The 26,444-nt window shown below is 45.5% G+C and overlaps 1 protein-coding gene across 3 annotated transcripts in view; it reads left to right on the top strand.

The window, feature by feature from the left end:
* Positions 1 to 26,444, top strand: part of astn2 (astrotactin 2) — a 1,763,595-nt gene that overhangs the window by 999,784 nt on the left and 737,367 nt on the right. For all 3 annotated transcript variants that reach the window (XM_078226657.1, XM_078226658.1, XM_078226656.1), the window contains one exon: positions 5,403 to 5,591. In XM_078226657.1, coding sequence (XP_078082783.1) covers positions 5,403 to 5,591 — 189 coding nt within the window. The remainder of the gene's footprint in view (positions 1 to 5,402; positions 5,592 to 26,444) is intronic.

Raw genomic sequence — 26,444 nt, 5'->3', positions numbered from 1 at the left:
AAACCCTACAGTACAGAAAGAGGCCATTCGGCCCATCGAGTCTGCACCGACCACAATCCCACCCAGGCCCTACCCCCATATCCCTACATATCTTACCCGCTAATCCCTCTAATCTACACATCCCAGGACACTAAGGGGCAATTTTAACATGGCCAATCAACCATGGATTGGCCATGATCAATGTGCATGGTTACGGGCTAAGGACGGCGGATTTGGCCTGGGTAGGGTGCTCTTTCGGAGGGTTGGTGCAGACTCAATGGGCTGAATGGCCTCTTCTGCACTGTAGCGATTCGAGATTCAATGATCAGTACCTTAAAAGTCAAAGCAACTGTTTTTTTTGGAGCAACAGGTTCCACTTTGGATTCTAATGTAGGCCACACCATATTGGTGACGGCATTAGAGCATGTGATGGTTATATGCAAAGTAAGCAGACCATGATATCAGTCAGCATGTAAAGTTGACTTAACTCTCACAATGCCTTTTTTGAAAATTCAAATTTACTGGTTCCCCTTTATCTGCCCTGCTAGTTAACATCCTCAAAAATTCTCTTTCCCAAACACAATTTCCCTTTCAAAAATTCATATTGATCTTCCTGATCATACTGTGATTCACTAAGTGCCGCATTGCCACTTCCTTAATAATGCAGTCCAGCATTTTCTGAGACCAATGTCAGACTAACTGGTCTGACTCCTTATTTTCTCTCTCTCTCTCATCTTTCTTCAACTGCAAGCGGCACGGTGGCACAGTGGTTAGTACTGCTGCCTCACGGTGCCAGGGACCTGGATACCATTCCCGGCTTGGGTCACTGTCTGTGCGGAGTCTGCACGTTCTCCCAGTGTCTGCCTGGGTTTCCTCCGAGTGCTCCGGTTTCTTCCCACAGTCCGAAAGATGTGCTGGTTAGGTGCATTGGCCATGCTATATTCCCCCTCAGTGTACCCGAACGGGCTCTGGAGTGTGACGATTCGGGGATTTTCACAGTAACTTCATTGCAGTGTTAATGTCAGCCTACTTGTGATTAATAAATAAACTTAAGCTACTTCCCCATTTGCTGCCTAATCATACACTACAAATCACTTCAGAATCTAGTTTACCTCAGAAGAACACAGCCTTTGCATCAGGTCAAAGACAAAGTCTTTGTGTGATTGGTGGATTGCTAATAGCAATATGAGTGCTCTTCCTATACGAAGAAGACGCCAATCTTATCTATCCATCTTGCTCCAAAACTGTCACCGAGGTTTGCAGAATGCTTTTTACATCTTTTGAAACATTAACAAAGGGTTGAATACTCTCCACCCCGCACCCACCCTCCCAACCACACCACCACCACCACCACCATGGCATTGGCCACTGGTGAGATCTTCCAGTCCTATCACCGTCTATGGTGTTTTCTTGGCACACACGACCCATTGCTGGGTAACCCGTCGTAAGACCTTGCCTTCAGAGGGACCACAAGATCCCACTGGCAGGGAGGGCCAGAAAATCTCACCCAAAGTTGACAGAAGTAATTCCTGCCCCTTTCCAATACTGCCTGAGGAGTCATAGAGCAATACAACATGAAAACAGACCCTTCGCCCCAACCGATCAATGCCTAACATGGCGCCCTCCCACCTGGTCCGACTTGCCCACGTTTGACCCATATTCCTCTAATCCTTTCCCATCTATGTTTTTAAGTGTTGCTATTGTACCTAGAATCCCTACAGTGCAAAAGGAGGCCATTCAGCCCATCGAGTCTGCATTGACCACCCAGACCCTATTCCCGTAACCCCTCATATTTACCCTTCTAATCCCCCTGACACTAGGGTTAATTTAGCATGCCAATCAACCCAACCCGCACATCTTCGGCATGTGGGAGGAAACCGGAGCACCCGGAGGAAACCCAAGCAGACACGGGGAGAATGTGCAAACTCCACACAGACAGTGACCTGAGGCCAGAATTGAACCCCGGTTCCCTGGCGCTCTGAGGCAGCAGTGCTAACCACTGTGCCCCTGTACCTGCCTCAACCGCTTTTTCTCTGGCAGCTCATTCCATTCACGCATCACCCTCTGTGTGCAGAAATTGTTCCTCAGGTCCCTTTTAAATCTTTCCCCTCTCACCTTGAACCTATGCCCTCTCGTTTTCAATTCTTCTTCCTTGGGAAAAATACTGTGGGTGGGATTTTACAGCCTCACTCAAGCCGGGCTAGAAATTCCTGCCCGAGGTCAACAGTGATTTCCGTTATCGGATCCTCGCCCGCTCCTATTCCGTGGTGGGCGAGATGGTAGAGTTCTAGCGTCTGTGCATTCATCCTACCTATGTCCCTCATGATTTTACACACTTCAATAGGTCATCCCTCATCTCCTACGTTCCAAGGAATGAAGTCCTAGCCTGGCCAACCTATCCCTAAAACTCAGGCCCACTAATCCTGGCAACATCCCAGTGGGGAAATAGCTCCACTGCTTTACTTCATGCTGGTTTACTGCCAGGGTTCATCTACACATAGACATTTCAGAGCGCTGTCTTGTAGATTGATCATAGCGTAGGAGATGGGGTTGAAGTACTCCAACAACAAGTGACTTTGTGGCATCCAGAGATATGTGGATGAGAAAAAAAGATGAAACTCCGGAAAGTTCTTTGGTGTGCAAAGAAGAAAATGTATGGGGGAATTGAGTCTTTCCAAGTTCACAGGATTCTTTGAACAAATCTTTCTTTTTAATTTTGTGCAGAGCTGCTGTTCTCAAAGGGTTAATCAGTCCAGAATATTTTAATATAAATAAACTTTTAAAGACTAAAAATTTTTCTTTTGATGCAGAATTTAAAAGTCAAATGCAGTTGTATGTGTCCATAGAAAATGAGATTTGCTACAGTGCAGTTGTTATCTTATGAATACATTTATATTACTGAGTCATAAAAGCAATGCATAAAAGGTCGCCCGTGTAAAATGGAAATCACAGATATGACGTTGAAAACTTTTTTGAAATCCATTATCTATTTTTATAGCTCAGTCTCGTAGTTGTTATCAAATGTCGAACAAGCCTAGATTTCATTTGCAGCATTTCATTAAATGGTTCAGTAACCTCAACCTTCAATGATTGCAAATACATTCCTCTGACTCTTGCATTGGCTCAGAGATGAAGGTTCTGTCTCTGAGTTGCAGAGGACGGCCCAGCCAGTACAGTTTGCCCCTGTTAGGAAGAGGGCTACTCAGAGCTTATGGTTGTGCACATTTCCTTTGGTTAGAGCAGCAAACGTTAGCCAGGTTCCCGATCACTCTGATCACAGAATCGTGACTGTATACACATCGGGCCCGAGTTTACCATTTTCATTCTAAGTGCTGAATCTGGGCGCGATTCAGATCCGACTTGGAAATCTGCTTTCAGGTGCCCCCATAGCCTGAAACAAAAATCGCGGGTCTGAATTGCGCTGTGGGCGGGGCTTAGCGGCCCCGAAACGATCGGAGCTCTGAACTGCCCATGCGCAGTTAGAAAGAAATTTGAAAAAGCGTGCCCATGTCTCTTTGCTCCCCGGCCGCAAAAAGCGGACAAAGCGACCTGGGAACGATGGCCCCCACAGACATCGCCCCCACCACGACAACATAACTGTCCCCCTTATCCACCCCCCACTCCACCCCCCACCCCCCCCCCCCCCCCCCCCCGCTACCCAGACCGATCATGACCCCCTGTCCCCTTCCCCCACACCGATTGCCTGCACAGTGTCAGTGAACTTATCTTTTCAGAAGCTGGAGCGCCGAAACAGACTTTTAATTAGCATGTCCATTACGGCGCGGTTCCGGATTGGCAAACGTGGTGGTAAAGGGGGAAATGCTGATAAAGTTGGGCGGGCAGTTCATTAATTCAATTGAAATGCATGCAAATGCATTTAAATCGCTGTTGCGCCCGTTTCGGGCACGAATCGGATCGCGGCCATTCCCGGGCCTCGGTAAAGTGGCCATCTACGTGGGCGCAGATCGCGTTAATGGCCTCATGCCCACTTTACCACATTTTCGTGCCCGAAAACGGGCGCGATGTAATGGTAAAATCGGGCCAATTGTGTGTATGTGTGTGTGTGTGTGTCTGTGATGGGGGTGGACACAGTACAAACCCAGTTATGATGTCCTTGTACCATTGGATGGTTCACGGGTGCTCTTCCTACAGTCCAAATATGTACAGGTTACGTTGATGGGCCATGCTAAATTACCTCTTGGTTAGGGGGATTAGTGGTGTAATTTCATGGGATTATGGGGATAGGGCCTGGGTGGGGTGCTCTATTGGAGAGTTGGTGCAGACTTGATGGGCTGAATGGCCTCTTTCTGCATTGAAGGGATTCTATGAGATTTTCTGAGATTCTACTGTCTCACAATCAAGGTAAACACTTGTGTTAAGATCTTGGCCATTTTAAAAAAATAATTCACAGGATGTGAGCATCACTGGCTAAACTGGCCCATCCCTGAGGGCATATAAGAGTTAACCACATTGCTGTAACATGTCGGCCAGACCAGATAAGGACAACAGATTTCCTTCCCAAAAGGACATTAGTGAACCAGCTGGGTTTTTATGACAATCGACAATGGTTTCATGGTCACCATTAGACTTTTAATTCCAGATTTTTATTGAATTCAAATTTCACCATCTGCCATGGTGTGATTCGAACCCTGACGTTACCCTAGGTCTCTGAATTACTAGTCCAGTGACAATACCACTACACAATATCACTAGACACATGGCAGTATGGTGGCATAGTGGTTAGACTGCTGCCTCACAGTGCCAGGGACCCGGGTTTGATCCCTGGATTGGATCACTGTCTGTGTGGAGTTTGCATGTTCTCCCCATGTCTGCATGGGTTTCCTCCCACAGTCTGAAAGCCGGTTAGGTGCATTGGCCATGTTAAATTCTCCTTGAGTGTACCCGAATAGGCGCCAGAGTGTGACAACTGGGAATTTTCACAGTAACTTCATTGTAGTGTTAATGTAAGTCTACTTGTGACACTAATAAAATAAACTTTAAAAACCACTGCCTCCCCCTAACTGCAGTAATGTCGCGAAGGATGAGTAGTGCTCTGGAAACCAATTTGCAGCAGTGTATTAAAAAGGACATAATCGTGCTCAAATATTCCAAATCAGAGCTCCAAACAGCGGGAAAGAAATTGGGAGGGAAAAGACGGGATATCTATGTCAGTCTTAACGCATGGACAGTAATCTGGCTGAACAAGATCACCTGCCTGTTATCAAACTCACCTGATTTTAATTTCACTCCATTAAAATGAGCAGTCATACATTATTGAGTGTGTGTTGTTAACTTTCCTCCCCATAGAATATCTAATTGGTTGGCAGTAATGTTCCAAATGACATCTTATAGTTAACATCAAGAGATGCCTTCTTTCCCAAGGTCTGTTCCTGACTGATGAAGCTTCTTTTCTCTGCTGGCAGCTGTGTGGAGGAGTACAGACTGGCAGCAGATGGCAAATCTTGTGTGCTACTATCAGAGGCATGTGAGGGCACCAAGTGCCAGAAGCTTGATGCCAAACTGAACGACACGCTCTTTGTGGAGATGCTGCATGGCTACAACAACAAGTCACAGCAGGTCAACCAGGGGCAAGTGTTCCAGATGACCTTTCGGTGAGTGCGGACTTTCATATACTTTATGGTGCACGGGTATTTGAAAAGGATCACTTACATTTGTTTCATCTGTACATATTGTGTATGTTGATGTGGGAGTAAAAAATAAGGGCACACTCATGGCAACAACTCCATAGATCGTTTATTTTGGGAGCCTATCATGTCATTTCATCTATTGCCAGAGACATGGTTAGTTCTTTTGACTACCAGCTTCATGATTTGACGAGCACGCACTTTCGCAATGTCATGAACTCTCAGGCTTAAATGTTCCTTTTCAGGAGAGAATAAGGCCGGAACTTTACCGTCCCGCTTGCCACGGGAGTCAGAGCGGGTGAGGGGCGGACCTTGGGTGGGATCACTCTGGATGAGTGGGGCTGTAAAATCCCACCCTATGGAGTGTATCAGCCTCAGATTTGTTGATTTTGAAGAGAGAAACTGACATTCAGCGCATTGACATCAGAAGTGTATTCCTTTGTCAAGTCAGTGCGAACCAAATATAGGAGAACAAGATCTAATTTGTCTGATATATCCATATCAAAAGAAAGTTGACCAATTCCTTTGGGGCCAGGGCAAATAATGCGATAAGGTGAAAATAATACTTGGTGAAGCGCAGTGAGATTTCCTTTTCATCTGCACAATGTATAACAATGGCAGATTTATCATGTGTCAGTCTAGATAGCGAGAGCTGGACATCTGAGAATGGAATTTAATCCTGTTCTCAATGTTATCACCTGGAATTCACACAAGCAAAGATACCAGTAGAGGGTCTAATGGGAACCTGGTTGATTCTTGTCTCACCTTGGGATCCAGAGGCCAGTAATAGCATTTCACTGTTTCCCTGCCTGACATAACGACTTCAGCACATTCTAGGGACTGAAGGCACTGTTCAGCGCAGCTCATCAATCAGAGAATTATCCTATTCGGGCACTGGGGAACTATCAGTTTCATTTTCTTATTTTGTATCCTCATTTTCTACCTGATGCACAGTCCCTAACTCTGGGTATGGATGAGGCGCAGAGAGGCCATAATACTCAGACATCAGTAAGCTTTACAAATTGGAATTGAAACCCCGAGCCACTGTAATAAGCACTAAAACATAATTTATATTACAAATATTTCCCTTGCGTATACCCTATCATTCATTTTCCATTATTATGCTATGTCTTATTTTAACTTTAATTTGAGGCTATTCCTGACTCATACATTTCCTTCTGCTGGATTCAACTTATTGGTTAGGCCTAAAATTGTTCCCCTTTCTCTCATCCTTCTTGGTATCCAAGGGTGGGGTTTTTTTTCCCTGTTAGTTAATGGCAAGAATTGCAGGCACCAGCTCGTCAACCTTTAACACTTGTTTTCCCACACCGCTAAGGAAGGGCCTGTTCCAGGCGTGTGGATCTGACTGCAGGTCAGTAAACACTGCTTTTGCCACCTGAACTCCTACCTAAGGATGAACAAACGTAGTCAGTAGGCCTCAACTGTAAGTGAAGGCGTCTGATTATTTTTCAAGCAGAGCTGCTATTTCTCATGCAGACTGCAACTGAAATCACAACCTGGTGCTTGTTCAAGTGTCTTTAGCTCTGACTTAGCAAATACGCCTTCTGTATGAAATAGATACCAAACAAACAGCACCAATGGAAAAATTCTGCATAGTTTTGTCACTTCTATTTGCATAGCGACATAAGAATCATACAGTGCAGAAGAGGACCTTCAGCCCATCAAGTCCGCACCAACACATTAGAAACACTTGAACTCCTACCTAAGGATGAACAAACATAGTAGGCCTCAACTGCAACAATGGGGTGCAGTGGCAGCTTGATAATGGGAAACTGCATAGTGAGCAAAATCCTTTTTTTCCAATTGTTCCTATTAAAACACAAAGGCCTTTCTGCTCATCACAGTGTATAGTAATATAGATGTTCCTTAAGAATCATGGAATCCCTACAGTGCTGAAGGAGGCCATTCGGCCTATCGAGACTGCACCGACTCTATGACAGAGCATCTTACCTAGAACCTATGCCCATAACTCCATGTATTTACCCCACTAATCAACCTAACCTGCACATTTTTGGACTGTGAGAGGAAGCCAGAGCACCCAGAGGAAACTCACCCAGGCGCGGGGAGACCATGCAGACTCCACACAGACAGTGACCCAAGACCGGAACTGAACCCGGGTCGCTGGCGCTGTGAGGCAGCAGTGTTAACCACTGTGCCACCCATGACGCCCAAGTAGTTTGCACAATGTTGACATGTGTATGTTAGCTCCATGTTCTGAGTAGTGCCTAATTTAGCCTTCCTCCTGTACTCTGTAATGTTATAATATAACCAATGATAACATTGGAATCTGTTATAATGTAACCTGGTTACATGCTGTGGTGGTCAGCTGACCCGGTTTTAATAGAAAGCAGATGGGGATTGTGGGAGTTGTATGGCCCAGGGTGTGGCCCAAGTGTTGGTGTAATGAAGTTTCTTTATTAAACCTTTTTCTTTGATTTACTTTGTGAAGTTAGTTCTATTATTGATTGCAACTGAAGTATCCTTACTGCCGGATGAACATGTAAAACATTATTATGAATATCCATCTGGAAAGCCAGCAAAATTGAACCAATAACATCCAAAAACTCGATAATGGCCATTGCAAGTGAATTGAAGTAGTTAAATGTGTGTGTACCCTAAGCAATAGGTGTATGTACGTGAGCATTCCTTCACTTACATAGAACCCCTACAGTGCAGAAGAGACCATTCAGCCCATCGAGTCTGCACTGACTTTTGGACTATCTTACCCCGGGCCCTCTTCCCCCACCCTATCCCATTATAGGAAAAACAAAATATAAGCAGACGAACATCTAAAGGAGAAAATACAAATGAAAATTTGTCTTGCTTCTATAATGAGAGTTTGGCAACATGTTTTCCAAAAATTATTGTATCTTTCTTTTACATGACTTAAGCACTTGTATGTTTCGTAATTTGGATGGATATGGGAGAAACCAACTCTCGGGTTCAGTACACAATCGATGTTGCAAATATGTGGCAAAGTTACCACTGTTCCTTGGGAATTTGAAAATTACACCCTATGTCCTAGAAATCTGATGTTGCTCCATCTGTTTGAGAGATATAAAACAATCACAGATTTGTCAAGCGGTACAAAGGGATAATTTCTTCACTGGAAGTGTACCATCCACCGTGTTGGTGCAGCCAACAAGAAATGTACCTACACCCATACCTGGACTGTGATCATATCCTGTTTCATGTACCCATTTCCAAACTGATTGGCATTCACGCTGCCAGCATGGGTATAGTCAGTGAAATGGGCTTTATGGGGGAATTTTCCCACCCTGCCTGCCATGAAAATCTTGGTGGGTGGGGGGTGGATGATGCAAAGGTCCGTTGACCTCAGGTGGGATTTTCTGGTTTTGGACCAAGCGCAGCTGGAAAATCCCGCCCTATGTGTGCAATCAAACCTGCAGTTCTCAAGGGACCCACTGGAGGTAGCTACTGAGGTGGCATGTTTCATAAAATATACTACCACTTTCTGCTCATCTCCATTCTTCTCTCGAAGGATCACCCTTTTCTTTCCCAATCATCCCCCTCGCCGCCGATCACCTTCCTACACACCTCAGGCCCTCCCCTGGGTGAAGCAAAGCAATTTCTGCGCCTTTGTTTTTGCTTGACCAAACCTCCTCAAAAGGCAATCACATCCATCCAGCAAGAGCTGACCATGACACATATGGAGATTCAGTGAGCCGCAGCATCAGTTTATTGGCTCCAGAGTGCGGTGTGGTTGATTCTTAGTGCTCACACTGAGAAGTACGCAGTCAAAGTCTCAGTCGGAAAGATTTCCCAAGAGAGAACCTGTGGAAAAATAAATGAATGTGTTGATGTAACTCAGAGATCGTAGAACGTGCGGAGAATGTATTTGACAAATGATCAGTCACGTATTTGAAATCAGTTGTCGTCACAACTGAGATACTTTATTGCCATTTGTAACAGGGAGTCAAATGGTAAGTTATCACCTCATGAATATAAATCGACCTGAGCGCGATAAACAAGGACGGTGCCTGTGAAATGACTGGATTAAGACACTGTAATTCCACCCAAGTGGTTAACAAATGAGCCTGTTGCTATATTTTGTTCTATTAGAAATACATGTCTGCGATTGCAGTTTTTGCATGTGGAGGGGAACAAGTGATTTGCATTCTGCTGAGATACCATTATGCACTTGTTGGTTAGGAACCATTCGCATAAATCAAATAAGAAATGAATTAATGCTGTTCAGTCTTTTGTTTCAATGATATTTTCCATTTCCAGCATAGAGCTGTGTCTGTTCAAATGCTCTGAATTACCCCTTGTGCTATAGGAGACCACCACTCGAGTAGAGACCGTGGACAGGGTTTTATATTTTTGGATTGGGACAGCAGGGTTAATCAGAGGTCCCAACCCTGCACTGCGTGGGAAACAGTCACTCAGCCACTGATCTCCCTCAGTTCATCAATTAGTGGCCAAGCTTGCTATCCAATTAAGGACTACGCTCTTGAAGTTGGAAAGCTAATGGGTTGTCCTTCAGCAAGGAAGGAGCTGGAGCCTGCACCTTCAGAAACCATAGAATCATACAGTGCAGAAGAGTCCCTTCAGCCCATCGAGTCTGCACTGACACATGCGAAATGCCTGACCTCCCACCTAATTCCATTTACGTGTCAAGTGCTCATCCAGGTACTTTTTAAAGGATGTGAGGCAACCCGTCTCCACCACTGTCCCAGGCAGCGCATTCCAGACTGTCACCACCCTCTGAGTAAAAAAGTTTTTCCTCACCGCCCCCCTAAACCTCCTGTCCCTCACCTTGAATTTGTGCCCCTTTGTGACTGACCCTTCAACTAAGGGGAACAGCTGCTCCTTAGCCACTCTATCCATGCCCCTCATAATCTTGTACACTCGAATAAGTTGCCCCTCAGTCTTCTCTGCTCCAACAAAACCCAAGCCTGTGCAACCTCTCTTTTTAACTTAACCTCTCAGCAACCTTTCAAACTTTTAAATTGAAAAATGACCACAACAATCAAGCCGCCATTATGGATGGGAAGTGCTTCAGAAGGTGATCTCCAGCCACAGCTGAGCCCAAACAGGCATCTTGCAGCACTGGTCCATCCACTCTGCTGTCTGGAGGTCTGATCCCATATCGAGGCAGGGGCCAGCAGGCAAAATTCCAATTGGCTCTCAAACAATCGGTCTTAATAGGCCATTAATTCAACTGAATTGGGTGTCTGCAGCTTGAAGGTGGTTGCCCCTTCTGCCCCTGATGGTGCCAATAGGAAAATTGCAGAAATTCTGCCTCTCCACCCCTTTCTCCACCTCTTTCAGTTAGAAGTTCTCCATCCCTCTCTCCAGCTCTTTCAGGTGAAAGTTCTCCACCCCTCTCAGCTCTGTTCAGATGTTGCCTCAAACCTACCCCTTTGACTAAATCTTTGCTCACCTGTCCCGATGTTCCCCGCTTAGGCTCAGTGTCATCCTGTGTCTCATTGCAACAACACATGCTTCATTGATATAGCACTTTTAGTACAGCAAGCGCTGCGAGGAACTTGACAGGGGCGTTTCATGGTGGTAGAAGTCTGAGAAAGCAGAAGTATCAATATGCGCAAGGCCAATGTTGCAATGTATTTACCTTCAATTTGATTAAAAGAGACACTCTCACCTCCAGGGCCCCTCTAAGATTTACTTACTGTGGAGTCCGATTATGAAGTGGTTAAGAGGAGCTTTGATAGGGGTGGTCAAAGTCATGAAATGATTTTGATAGAGTAATTAAAGAGGAACTGTTTTTCGCAGAACGGTCAGTAACTGGAGGCCACAGATTTAAAGTGGTTGGCAAATGTAGCAGTGGTGACATGAGGACTTTTCTGTTTTACACAGTGAGTTGTTGTGATCTGGAATGCACTGCCTGAAAGACTGGTGGAGGCAGATTCAACGGTAACATTCAAAAGAGAAGTACTTGAAGGAGGAAAGAATATTTCAGGGAAATGCGGAAAGAGCAGTGGAATGGGATTAATTGGATAGTTCTTTCAGAAAGAATTGATGGCCTACTGTGCCAGCTCTTGAAATTCGCAATCTCGGGGAATTGAGAGGAAAATCTGCCACTGGTTGGAGTCATACTTAGCACAAAAGAAGATGGTTGTGTTCTTGGAGGTCAATCATCTCAGTCCAGGGACATCGCAGCAGAAGTTCCACAGGTTAGTGTCCAAAGATCAACAATCTTCGAATGCTACATCCATGACTTTCCCTCCATCACACAGTCAGAAGTGGGGATATTTGTTGATGATTGCACAGTACAATACCATTCACAACTCTACAGATACACCTAATAATAAAAACAAAATACTGCGGTTGCTGGAAATCATAAACAAAAACAGAAAATGCTGGATAAACTCAGCCGACCTCTCAACATCCGTGGAGAAACAGAGTTAATGTTTTGAGTCTGTATGACTCTTCTTCAGAGTTAAAGAGAGGTAGAAATTCCTCAAATTCACAAGCAGGCCAGGCCCAGATGTGGCAAGGCATGGACAAGATTCAGGTTTGAGTTAGTAAGTGGCAATTAGCATTCATGCCACATAAATGCAAGACAATGGCCATCTCCAGCAAGATAGAATCTACCTATCTCCACTTGAAATTCAACAACATTACCATGACTGAATCCCCACCATCAACATCCTGGGGGTCACCATTGAACAGAAACTTAACAAAACCATCCATCTAAATATAGTGGCTGCAAGAATGGGTTAAAGATTGGGGATTCTGCAGTAAGTAACTAGTCTCCTGATTAATCCCCAAAGTCTGCCTACCAGCGACAAGGCACAAGTCAGAATGTGCCAGGATATTCTTGCCTGAGTGAGTGGAGTTCCAACAACTCGCAAGAAACTCGACGCCATTGAGGACAAAGCAGCTCGAATGATCAGCATTCACTCAGCCATCTTTACTCTCTCCACCATTGCTGCACAATGGCAGCAATGTATACCATCTATAAGATACACGGCAGCAACTTGCCGAGTTTCTTTTGACAGCAACTTCCAAACCTGTGATTCCTCCCACCCAGAAAGACAAAGGCAGCAGATTCATGGGAACCTCCTGCAAATTCACCCCTCTGTCAATTACTAGGGGGCACAGGTTTAAGGTGCGAGGGGCAAGGTTTAAAAGAGATGTACAAGGCAGATTTTTTACACAGAGAGTAGTGGGTGCCTGAGACTCGTTGCCGGGGGAGGTAGTGGAAGCGGATACGGTAGTGACTTTTAAGGGGCATCTTGATAAATACATGAATAGGATGGAAATAGAGGGGTATGGTCCCCGGAAGGATAGGGGGTTTTAGTTAAGTCGGGCAGCATGGTCGGTGCAGGGTTGGAGGGCCGAAGAGCCTGTTCCTATGCTATAATTTTCTTTGTTCTTTGTTACACACCATCCTGCCTTGAACATTTATTGACATTCCTTCATTGCCAATGGGTGAGAAAACAGGCACTCTCTTCCTAACAGGATCCAAAAGGAGGCTCACCATCACTTTTTCAGGGCAATTAAGAATGGATAATAATTGCTGGCATTGCCAGCAATGCTTCCATCCCATGAATGAATTAAGAAAAAGAGAATGTTCGATGAAATGTCCTTTTGCCTCACCATTTTAGTCAGTTTTTCTTTCACCTAACCAGTACTTTCCTGTAACGTTCCTTGGCTACAGGTTTTGAATGTTCACCATCTGCCTCTTTTATGCTGCTATGTCTGGCTGCAGTGTGACTTCAGCAGCATTGATAATACTGGAGAAACCACTGCATGTCTGAGCTTCACAACCACACAGGCAAATAATATGTTTGTGTCTTCGGTCATTTTCTCACCACCTGACTTTGCCTCCTGAAGGCGTTGAATCCATTTTGGAATATTATACGATGGGTGCCATATGCCCACCAATACAGTGGTCACGTGAGAGTCTGGGCAATGAGAGTCATATTGCAATCCCGGTTGCTATTACTACTGGGCGGCACAGTTACCTCACTGCGGCAGGAACCCCGAGTTCAATTCCGACCTTGGGTGACTGTCTGTGTGGATTTTCACATTCTCCCCGTGTCTGCGTGGGTTTCCTCCGGGTGCTCCAGTTTCCTCCCACAGTCCAAAGATGTGTGGATTATGTTGATTGGCCATGCTAAAATTGGCCCTTAGCGTCCCAAGATGTGTAGGTTAGGGGCAAATACGTGGGAGTACGGGGACAGGGCCTGGGTAAGGTTCTCTGTCGGACAGTTGGTGCAGACCTGATGGGCCGAATGGTTTCCTTCTGCACTACAGAGTTTCTATGATTGATCATTTTGGACTGAGACAGGAGCAGCACATGTCTAGACACAGGCCGACCCACATTTTCTGTCCTGGATCATTACATTGTCCTGGTGGGTGGATACCTTTTGCACTGGCACATCTGTGGAGGAACCTAGCTATGGAAAAACATGGAAGATTTGCTTAGAGAGCGTGAACTCTCTGCACTGTAGGAATTCTATGATTGTCACGTGAGTGTTTCCAAACTCCACTTTCAAAAAAGTAATGTTTTAAAATCTTTTTTCAAACAACATTTTACATCAGCAGTTTTCATTGAGAATCTACTCCATGTTTTCCAACTATTTTCTCCAACAAAACTTCCATATTGTTTTAACAAGGAATAGCAGCAAGTTTTCCAACTCTCCTTTCAAAATTCCTTCATCTTGAATTGCAACATGCATCCAAAATTCTATCCAGACTCAGGTGGTAGATCCCAGCAGAATACTATTGCTTCAAAAACTGGAAAAAAGGACAGCAAATCTGATTGCTACAGATATGTGGCAAGTCTGTAGCCAAACTCCTCGGCTCTTCTTGTCCTATCTGACTTTAACTCCCATGAACAGTATCCTATTCCAAACGCAGTTCCTCTTTGTCCCTTCTCACTTCAATATTCTTGAAGCTCCTTTTCCACTCCATGGATCCTTGAGTTCCTCTGGAGCTTGCTTTTGTGCATCTTCAGCTGCTTCATCAGTGACCCTCCATGAGGTCAGAAGTGGGGACGTTCGCCGACGATTGCACAATGTTCAGCACCATTCATGACTCCTCAGATATGAGGCAGTCCATGTTCAAAAGCAACAAGATCTGGACAATATCCAGGCTTGGGCTGACAAGTGGCAAGTAACATTTGCGCCACACAAATGCCAGGCAATGACCATCACTAATAAGAGACACTCAAACCACCACCCCTTGACATTCAATTTTGATACCATCACTGAATCCCCCACTGTCAACATCCTTGGGGTTACCACTGACATTGAACAGAAACTCAACTGGACTCGCCACATACAGTGGCTACAAGAGCAGGTCAGAGGCGAGGAATACTGTGGCGAGTAACTCACTTCCTGATTCTCCAAAGCCTCTATACCATCTGCAAGGCACAAGTCAGAGGTGTGATGGAATACTCCCCACTTGCATCTCCAACAACACTCAAGAAGCTTGACACCATCCAGGACAAAGCAGCCCGCTTGATTGGCACCACATCCACAAACATCCACTCCCTCTACCACCGATGCTCAGTAGCAGCAGTGTGTACTATTTGCAAGATGCACTGCAGCAATTCACCAAAGATTCTTAGACAGCACCTTCCAAACTCATAACCACTTCCATCTAGAAGGACAAGGGCTGCAGATACATGGGAACATCACCACCTGCAAGTTCCCCTCCAAGCCACTCACCATCCCGGCTTGGAAATATACCGTTCCTACGCAGTCGCTAGGTCAAAATCTTGGGATTCCCTCCCTAATGGCATTGTGGGTCAACCCACAGCACGTGGATTGCAGCGATTCAAGAAGGCAGCTCACCACCACCTTCACAAGGGCAACTAGGGATGGGTAATAAATGCTGACCAGCCAGCGATGCCCATGTCTCATGAATGAATTTTTTAAAAATTGCTCAACTGTATGGTTTTTCTGTTTCTAGCAGAGCTGAGAGCTGTTCACTCTCTCTCTTCCCAGCCCTAACCGATATGAATTCAGCTAAAACTACATTCAAAAAGCCTTCCTACCCTAAAGGTGCCTCTGGTTGCTAAGCAACAGCTCATTATTTCTTCAACCTCATGTTTACTTTTCACGCCGTAAACCTCTCTAAGCACAATGGAAGTGTAGTTTGAACTGACCAAAACCCCCACACATACCAACATCTTTGTCTAGCATGAATCTAACTCGAGTTTTTCTCATCTGACCAATTAATTAAACCCTCTTAAACCTATAACTTATATCTAATATTTAACAATGCAAATATAGATCACTTAAAACTACCTCTGTTTTCCTGACAGTCAGCAAACTGTTTTGGCACAGAAGGACATCACAGACATGCCTGATTCTGACCACATCAGTTGAGCAGTATTTCCTGAGCAGTTTCTGGGGCATTCAGTTGATTTTCTATCCCCAATTCCATGAGCAATGAGGCCACTTAAGAAGCATCACAGAAGTATGAGGGAACGGAAGACTTCCCTGGGCTGTTTAGTTAAACTGCTCAGTGGATATTTGAACGTACATACAAGGAGCAGGAGTCAACCATTCAGCCTCTTGAGCTTGCTCCACCACTTAATAAGATCTTGGCTACTCTAATAGTATCCTCAAATCGGCATCAAATTGGGCAGCACGGTGGCACAGTGGTTAGCATTGTTGCCTCACAGCTCCAGGGACCTGGGTTCAATTCCCGGTTTGGGTTTGTCTGTGTAGAGTTTGCACGTTCTCCCCGTGTCAATGTGGGTTTCCTCCGGGTGCTCTAGTTTCCTTCCACAGTCCAAAGACATGCAGGTTAGTGCATTGGCCATGCTAAATTGCCCCTGAGTGTCCTGGGATGCATAGATTAGAGGGATTAGCAGGGTAAATATGTAGGGTTGCGGAGATAGGCCCTGGGTGGGATTGTTGTCGGTGCAGCTTTGATGGGCCAAATGGCCTCCTCCTGCACTGTAGGGTTTCTATGATTCTACCCCCAATAACCTATCACCTCCTTGTTTGCCAAGAATCTATCCACTTCTGCCTTATAAATATTCAAAGACTCTGCTTCCATCACCTTTTCAGAAGAGAATTCCAAAGACTCACGGTCTTCTAAGAGAAACAAAACTTGCCTCCTCCCCATTTTAAATGGGTGACCCCTTATTTTTAAACAGTGAGATAAGAAATAGAGAAATGTGTAAATCACATGGCCTCTCTACTCTGCTCCAGCATTCAGTATGATCATGCCTAAATCTCTGTTTCAATTCCACTTTCCCACTCACTCCCTATTCAGTTTGATCTTGTGAAACACCAAATATTGACTATCCCAGCCTTAAATATTTCCAATGATGCAGCATCCATGCTCTCTTGGGCAGACAATTCAAATTTTTGAGTGAAGAGGTTTCTCCACATCTTAGTTGTGAGTGATTGACCACTTAATTTGATTTGATTTATTATTGTCACATGTATTAGTATACAGTGAAAAGTATTGTTTCTTGCGCGCTGTACAGACAAAGCATACTGTTCATAGAGAAGGAAACGAGCGAGTGCAGAATGTAGTGTTACAATCATGGCTAGGGTGTGGAGAAAGATCAACTTAATGCAAGGTAAGTCCGTTCAAAAGTCTGATGGCAGCAGGGAAGAAGCTGTTCTTGAGTCGGTCGGTATGTGTACTCAGACTTTTGTATCTTTTTCCCGACGGAAGGAGGTTGACGAGAGTATGTCCAGGGTGCGTGGGATCCTTAATTATGCTGGCTGCTTTTCCGAGGCAGCGGGAAATGTAAACAGAGTCAATGGGTAGGAGGTTGGTTTGCGTGATGGATTGGGTTACATTCACGCCCTTTGTAGTTTCTTGCAGTCTTGGGCAGAGCAGGAGCCATACCAAGCTGTGATACAACCAGAAAGAATGCTTTCTGTGGTGCATCTGTAAAAGTTGGTGAGATTCATAGTGGACCAAATTTCCTTAGTCTTCTGAGAAAGTAGAGGTGTTGATGGGTTTTCTTAACTATAGTGTTGGCATGGGGGGACCAGGACAGATTGATTTGATTTGATTTATTCTTGTCACACTTAATCTTGAGACTGGATCCCGATGTTTTGAATTCCCCAGCCAGGGGAGCGAACCTTTCTGTATCTAATCTATCAAGCCAAGCCCGTTCTGAATCTTCTATCTTTCAACGTACTCCCTTCCAATTCTCCTAAAAAACCAGAAAGATATCCAAATTATTCAGTGTCTCATCAAAGGACCAACTGCTCATATCAGTATCCAATCTGGTAATCCTTGACTCTACCAGCTGCAATCTCAGTATATTCTTCTTTAGGTGTGGAGACTAAAGCTGTGCTCACATATACCTTATCCATTTCAAGAAAGATTTCCTTAATCTTTTATGCCAATCCCCTTGCAATAAAGGCCGATATGCCATTCACCTTCCTAACTGCTTCCTGCATCTGCGTGCTAACTTTCTGTGCTCTTGTCTCTCTCAGCATCTCGCAAAAGCTTTAAAAGTATATTCTTTCTTTCTACGCATAGTACCAAAATGAATAACCTCGTGCTTCCCCACTTTGAGTCTGCCACATATATCTACAAGGTTATTCATATAAATCGCAAAAAAAAATTCAGATTGTTGGCAAAGAAAAGAATCCTTCCCTTTCACCCTCCAAAGAAAAATAGGCGAGGCACGTTGGGTGGGATTTTCCGGCTGCCCCCACCAGCAGAATCTTCCGATCCCACTGACAGTAAATCCCCACCACCAGGGAAATGTGTGAAGAATGGGGAACCCCGTTGACAGCGGCGAGATGGGAAGATCCCAATACTGGCCAATGGTCAGCTGCCTCCACTGCCACATGGCAGGGGGGGCAGACGGGTTGAACCTGCCCATTGTGATAATGAAACATTTGAATCTCCCCCTTTTGTGAGAGTCTCAGAGAATCCCCACATTGCAGAAGGAGGCCCTTCAGCCCAACACTCTGACAGAGTATCTTACCCAGACATTCTCCCTCACCCTATCCCCATAACCACCTGTTTACCAAGGCCAATCAACCTAACCCGCACATCTTTTGGACTGTGGGAGGAAACCGGAGCACTTGGAGGAACACATGCAGACATGGGGAGAACATGCAAAGTCCACACAGATAGACACCCAAGGCCTGAATCGAACCTGAGTCCCTGGCACTGTGAAGTAGCAGTACTAACTGTGCCACTGTACTGCCCTGTCTGTGCTCCAACGTTGGAGCATTTGAGTTCAATAGACAAAGCTGAGATTCACTGCAATGTTATTTATGGTACCTGTGAGCCTTGTGCTGTGTTGTTAATGCAGTTCTTTAGAATTCCTCTCTTGGTTCTGATGAGTTCCTCTCCCATCAGTGGAAATGAAATGCCAAAATAAAGAGATCCTGACAAGTTAATTTTGAGGCAATAAATTGACTTTTGTTGCAAGTAATGCAGGCATTCGATTTAGTAGAATCCTGTACCAGAGGGAACACAGTGTCAGACAAATTGATAAAAGGGTTAGATAGCTATACGCTATTTAGATAAAGTAAGTTGGACATTTTACAAGCAAGCACAGGAGTCCCATTGTAATGATGCACATGAGTAACTACAGAAAGTCAGTGTGGAAAACAATGAACTTGAGATGAGTAAATTCGTGGATTAAATGGTTCAATTTTATTTTTCTGACAATTCCAATAGGGGAAATTCCTGAATATTATATTTAAATTGGACCATGTTAATACATTGTGGGGATGAAAAAGTTGAAGCATGTCACATTTTCATGAGTTCAATGATTATACCCATGCAATGCTGTCAAAATACACTGACCCATGAATAAAAATTGAACCTCAAAGGCAAATGAAGATCCAATTTTCAAATTATCCAGTCAAAGCCTGAGAGAATTGTACATAGAAAAATGGAAACAAATAGCAAGATTTTCTACAAGTACTTATTGCACAAATTAAGTTGTTGTAGGTAAAAATACCACTGAGTCTATTCGTCGGTCAAAATACAGTGGTTTATTTGCACAATTGTGGGAGACCGTCCGATGCCTAACATGGCCTCAGACTTCTCAGCAAATACAGGTTAAAAACATATATTTATACCCCCCCCGTCACGTCCGCAGTTTCCCAGGCCTCACAGGGTTCCCAGGCTGTGGCTTGTCTTCCTCGTGTGAACCTTGCTGCCTTGACGGTTTCTTCACGATTGTCTCAAGGCCGTGACTGTTGTTCTCTGAAAACAGATGGAGTGTCTTACGAACGTACAAGGTTACAGTCTCGTACAAACAAGTTAACTGGCATACAACAATTTATATATGTTCGTAGGTACTTGTATAATGTACAGGTTATGATGAATATATATCAATGTATCATTATACAATCACAGAAGGCCTACATGTAGGTTTCTACTGTTACACAGCGGTACATATTAAAGAATACAAAATGGCTGGGATAGCCACATTCCGGAACCGGTTAGCCAGGAACAACACTCTTGTATACCACAGCTGCTACTCTTATCTGTTCTTGGATACATGAGCATGAAAACACCCTAACGTAAACATGAGTTCTACAGTGTTTCTCGCACAATCTCTAAATATCACAGAGTTCACTTTGAGTATTAGAATTCATTAACCCATTCCTATCTTCACTCCCCCCTTTTGGTCGGGTGCCAGGTGGTCCGCACATGGCACCATGACCAATTCAGAACCAAAGGTTACCAGCATATGGGCCCATCTCCTTTATCAGGAGGTCTGCCCCCTCTGCCTGTACACTTGCACCCGGCATAATTCGGGCTGGTGTCGTTTTACAGCAGGTGTTCAATAATGCCACACAAACACAGCAAGCAATTACAATTAATACAATCAATCCATGCATCAGGTATGCACCCCACGACCCAAACCATTGCCCCAACCATCCCGGAGGGTTATAATTGTGATACTGGCTCCCCTCATCCTGTATTGTTTTCGCCACGTGTTTAATATGATCTGCTAAGCGAGTTATATTCTCCGAAGCATCGGGAATATACGTACAGCATTCCGAGCCAACTATGGCACATGTTTCTCCCTGGGAGGCTCGCACATAATCGAGTGCCAATCGGTTCTGTAACGCCACAGTCTGAATAGCTATGATCTCTGCTGATATCTCAGAGACGGCCGTGCTCACCTCCTCGGACCCGTCCTTAGTCTCATTCGCAATTCTCTCTAGGGGCGAGGCCATCTGTGTAAGTTCTTGTGCTGCCTTTGCTGTCCCATAAAGTGGGTAGGCTATCATGAAGAACCGTTCTGTCTCACTAATGGCTCGCTTAGCCCTAAGCAGGTGTACCTCAGGGTGATCCCATAAGTCAGTGTAATGGTGAATATAAGACACCACGTATGCCAAATAACACGATCCTGCCCAATTCCAGGGAAGCCATGGATAGGCATTGCTTCCACAGATAAAATAGGTACCATTATGTGCAGTCATCTCGCTTACCTAAGCGGCGGAGAGGCTAACCGGGACAGTGGCTTTGGGGCACTGGATTGTTACCTGTATCATGGCCCAAGCGTCATTAGTGATATCAATCTGCTGTATACCTATGGCCAATGGGTATGGTTCCACTTCTTATCAGGCAGATAGATCCCCTTTGTTTATTTTTCACAACGAAGTAGGGTGGGGAACCTGATCTGTCGTAGCTGGGTTGGTAATGTTTCTCAAAGGTCGATAAAATGCACCCTCCGCCCCCTAGCTTTAACACAGCATCACTGTTGCTAATATTAAACGTACCCTGCATAGTGGTACCCAAATGGGGTTTTGAATGTCAGTTTCCTTGTCCCTTTCTGAGTTCCATTCTGATTTAAAACCCATTCAATTACTTCCGGAGCTGATAAAGGGATAGGGAATAAAGATATTCCTCCCTTTCCTCCGTGTGTGGGAATGTGTGAACAGAGCCAGCACTTGCTTCGATTCGATTGTGATGCATACAGATAAGACATATACACAAAGGTGTTCATACAATAGACAGAGTCATCGTTACAGAGATGTTCACTGTGTCCCATCCCTAAATTCTCACAGTTCCATCTATTCTTTCCCGCTATGGCTAACAGGGCCAGGGTCGTGAGAAGCAGCATGAAAAGCATCTTATCTCTTACTAATAACTCGCGCGACCGTTATACAATGGTCCAAAGGCTATACCGCCCGCGCACCCATTCAGCTTGCTTGGAGGTCAGTCGTTGTCTGTACATTCCTGTAATGGGAGTATATCACATATTTTCCCAATTAGTTTCAGCATATTCTTTCAACTGAGTTTAATGCTTAATATTGCCATATACTTTTCCCTCTTATGTCTATACAGGCACAGGTATCTCCACTAATTATAACTTCATGCGACCCATCCCATTTCAGTACAAACCCTGATTTGTCAGGTAGTGTTTTCACTCAGACATCCCACTGTTGGGACGTCAGGGAGCATTTCAAGCTCTCTCTGCGTCTCTTATCTCCCAATTGTCTTTTACCAATTTGCGCATCCCTTTTAGTTGGGTGCTTAGTTCCAAAACATATCTCCTGATTTTATCTTTCAGTGGACCTACATTGGTCCCACCTGTTATGATGCTGTCTGGTAATTGCATCACCTGTCCTGTCATTAGCTCATAAGGGGTTAATCTGGTTGTTCGGTTTGTGATAACCCTTAATCTCATTAGTATGGTGGGCAATACCTTTGGCCACAAAAGCCAGTGCATTATACATTTAACGACATACCCCCTCTTGCATAGAAAGCTCAGTGTAAATCAAATAACACTTTGTACATCCATTCATTTGGATATAATCCTATCAACAGACATCGCTTTCCTCATTACAATCACATGCCATACAGCTCTGATCTTTATATGACGCATTCGTACATCATATCTAATTTGATCATTTGTTTGCCCACATTTGAAAGTGCGATGTTTAAGCAGAAATGATCCTTCTATGGTGGAACATCGTGGGCCGAAGGGCCTGTTCTGCGCTGTAATGTTCTATGTTCTATGTTCTATAGACAGATTGTCTCATAAGGTAAACAACAATGTTTTGTGGTCACAGAGGTGTATGCTGCCAGACACAGCTCTTTAAAAACACAGATAACCGAATGAGCTATCTGTTATGTTCAGTCGAATGCTGCAAGATTTTTGAGTCTGGCTGCAAAGCCAGTCTCCAACTCTTTCTCTCTCTCTCTCTCTTAAGTAATCCGGTTTCACTTCCTGTCATGTTAATGTTAATTGTGCAGGTTATTACCAATTATGGTGAAGAATGGTTAGATGTTTGGAATAAATAGCCTTTTCTCCTATACAATATATATATTATAAAATTGGTTAAGGCTCTTCAGGATTTGATTTTCTCAGGTATATCCAAACCCTCTTAATTTAAGCCGTTTCCATTTTTAAACTGCTCCAGATCAGAATCCCTGCATTTTAGAACAATAACAAGCACAATACATATAATAATAACAATAGTTACTTGATTAGAAATGTTTTGGTTTGATTCCGAGCTGGCTAGGTGCTAAAACCTTGAACAATATGCAATCCCAACGGCAATATATAATTTAAACATCATACAAGCCTTGAATTTCATATTATTATCATGTTATTTAGAACTAACTGGCAACACAAGTGTGGTGAACCATCGTTGGTTCCCACTGGATAGTGCTGAGCCAGGGGCTGGCCAGTATTATAAGGATGTACATATGTTACTGTTGGGTTGTGCTATTGTTGCTGTTGGGGTTAGGGTGGGGTTGTTACACCTTTGTACTGTAGTGTTGTGGCACATCCCAGTCGGGCTCCACCTCCTGGGAGAGGTATAAGAGTCCCTGCTCTGGCCGGGACCCCTTCAGTCTGGGATAGTGTATATAAGTTCTGGTAGCTTCGTTACAGTAAATAAAAGCCTTTCATTTACTGAGCTTCAAGCCTCGTGTTTGAATAGCGCATCAATTTTATTTACTGTCGTTAAACTCTCGTTGAGAAAAAAAAGAGAGTATGGAACAAATTCTGAAGCTGGAACGCCTAACGCTAGATCCACGTGCGGTGGGCGCTTCTAACACCTTCGATCACAGGCTGAAGTGTTTCGAAGATTACCTGGCAGCCTCCGCAGCGGTCACCACAGATGATGACAGACTCCGGGTCCTCCATGCGAGGGTAAGCGACACTGTCTACCTCGCGATCCGTGCGGCCACCGATTATCCTAAGGCCCTCGAGCTTCTAAAGAAGCGCTATACAAAACCACCTAACGAGATACACGCTCGTTACCTCCTAGCCACTCGAAGACGGCAGTCTGGCGAAACGATGGAGGACTATGCCAATGAGCTCCTACAGCTAGCCAGGGCTGTGACTGCAAAGCTGTGTCGGCTGAGCAGAGCATGTACGACCTCGCCCGAGATGCGCTTGTGGCCGGGGTCGGATCGTCGTACATTCGACTTAAACTGTTGGAGAAGGGTAACCTTAATCTTACCCAGGCCATCGAGTTAGCAGAGATGCTCGAGTCGGCCTCCAAAAGCTTAGTATTATATCCGGAGGACCATGTGGAGACAACGTGGCAGGAGCAGTCGCAAATCCCTCCTCGTCCCTCAGGTTCGAAATGCTGTGTAATGGCGTGCTCCCATTCGGGCCAGACGACGGCAGCAGCCCCGGGCGGCCCGCGGTGCTATTTCTGTGGAGGAGCGAAGCATACTCGGCAAAAGTGTCCCGCTAAAGCTGTGTTGTGCACCGCATGCGGTAAAAAAGGGCATTATTCAAAAGTGTGCCGATCTAAACCCAGGAACGGCAGTGCGGCCTGCGATTCTTCAGAGTTCGGGTCTTCATCGTCGAAGTAGTCGCGGGGTTCATCCACGTGCGAGACCAGGACGACGCCATTACGGTCGACGGAGTCGGAGGAGTATGACCACCAGGGGTCGCTCAGTTTGGCGCCCTCACCCAAGTGCGATTCATGGGGGCAGCCATGTTGGTCGACACTGACCACGAACGACCAGCAGGGGTCCTCCTCATCGACTTCAGCTGCCTGCAGTGGCGCTCATGAACCAACGGTGGCGTCGATCATCCTGGACCAGGCCAAGCCTCATAGACTTGACAAATCTATGATGAATATCCAGGTAAATGACCACGTGATTTATTGTCTGTTTGACAGCAGGAGCACTGAGAGCTTCATCCACCCAGACACTGTGAAGCGGTGTGGACTCCAGATTCAACCTGCCAAACAGACAATCTCTATGGCATCAAGGTCCCGGTCTGTTGCCGTGCTAGGGAGTTGTGTGGTAACCTTGAAGGTGCAAGGCACAGTTTACGAGCGTTTCAAGCTCCTTGTGTTGCCGTATCTTTGCGTGCCAATACTTCTCGGACTAAACATCATGGTCCACTTGAGGAGTGTAATCCTACAGTACGGTGGGCCACTCCCTTCACTGGCAGTGGGAAAACAGTTCACCCTGATCACGGACCAGCGGTCCGTGGTGTTCATGCTTAACAACACGCAGAGGGGCAAGATCAAGAATGACAAGATCTTGCGGTGGAGAATTGAACTCTCCACCTATAACTATGACATCATGTATCGTCCAGGGAATCTCAATGAGCCCTCGGATGCCCTCTCGCGTGGAACATACGCTAGTATACAGGAGGACCGTTTGCACACCCTCCGTAATGACCTGTGCCATCCTGGGGTCACTCGGCTCTACCACTTTATAAAAGCCCGCAACCTGCCTTACTCGGTGGAGGACGTCAGGTCAGTAACAAGGAGCTGTCGGGTTTGCGCGGAATGCAAACCGCACTTTTACCGACCTGACCGGGCACATTTAGTCAAGGCCACTCGTCCCTTCGAGAGACTGAGTGTCGATTTTAAGGGCCCCCTTCCCTCAACAGATCGGAATGTGTACTTCCTCAATATCATTGACAAGTACTCTCGGTTCCCTTTTGTTGTTCCCTGCTCGGATACATCTGCTGCCACGGTTATCATGGCATTCCGTGATCTCTTTACCCTGTTCGGGTACCCCGGCTACATCCATAGCGACAGGGGCTCGTCGTTCATGAGCGATGACTTGAGGCAATTCCTGCTCTCCTACGGGATTGCCTCTAGTAGGACCACGAGCTACAACCCCAGGGGTAGTGGACAGGTGGAACGTGAGAATGCTATAGTCTGGAAGGCTGTCTTTCTGGCGTTGAAGTCAAAAGGTCTTCCAGTCTCCCGTTGGCAAGAGGTGCTCCCTGATGCGCTCCATTCTATTAGCTCCCTCCTATGTACGGCAACCAATGCTACTCCCCACGAGAGGATGTTCTCATTCCCTCGGAAGTCTTCCTCGGGGACCTCATTATCGTCTTGGTTGACCTACTCAGGACCTGTCCTCCTGCGGCGACATGTAAGGGCCCGCAAGTCCGACCCATTGGTCGAACAGGTCCATCCCCTCCACACCAACCCTCAGTATGCCTATGTGGCATACCCTGACGGGTGAGAGGACATGGTCTCGATCCGAGACCTGGCGCCAGCAGGGGACGTAGCAACCCCTGTCGCTCCCATACCCCCTGTAACAAACCCCTTATCTCTTGTTTCTTCCCCGGACACGGCGCGGGCAGCATCGGGACCATTGCTTAACCATTTTACTCCCATGTACAGCTTGCCTGAGCCCAGAAGATGGTCGCCACCGCAGGGCGTGTCAGGATCCCCTGGACTACCGTCACCTCAGGGTCAACCGGCCTGTGAGTCCATGGAAGAACAGCTGGACGCCGCCTTGGGGAGAACGCCACCGCAAGTGCCTACTCCGGTTTCACCGCCGGTATTGAGGAGGTCACAACGACGGTGCGGTCCCCCTGACCGTCTGAACTTATAGACTGCTGACACTTTATTCTGTTTTTTTGTACCCCGCCGGCCTTTGTTCTCAAAGGAGGGGTGA

The sequence above is a fragment of the Mustelus asterias genome, chromosome 13 (genome assembly GCF_964213995.1).
Source record: "Mustelus asterias chromosome 13, sMusAst1.hap1.1, whole genome shotgun sequence".
NCBI lineage: Eukaryota > Metazoa > Chordata > Chondrichthyes > Carcharhiniformes > Triakidae > Mustelus > Mustelus asterias.
This window is presented reverse-complemented; position numbering and strand designations above follow the sequence as displayed.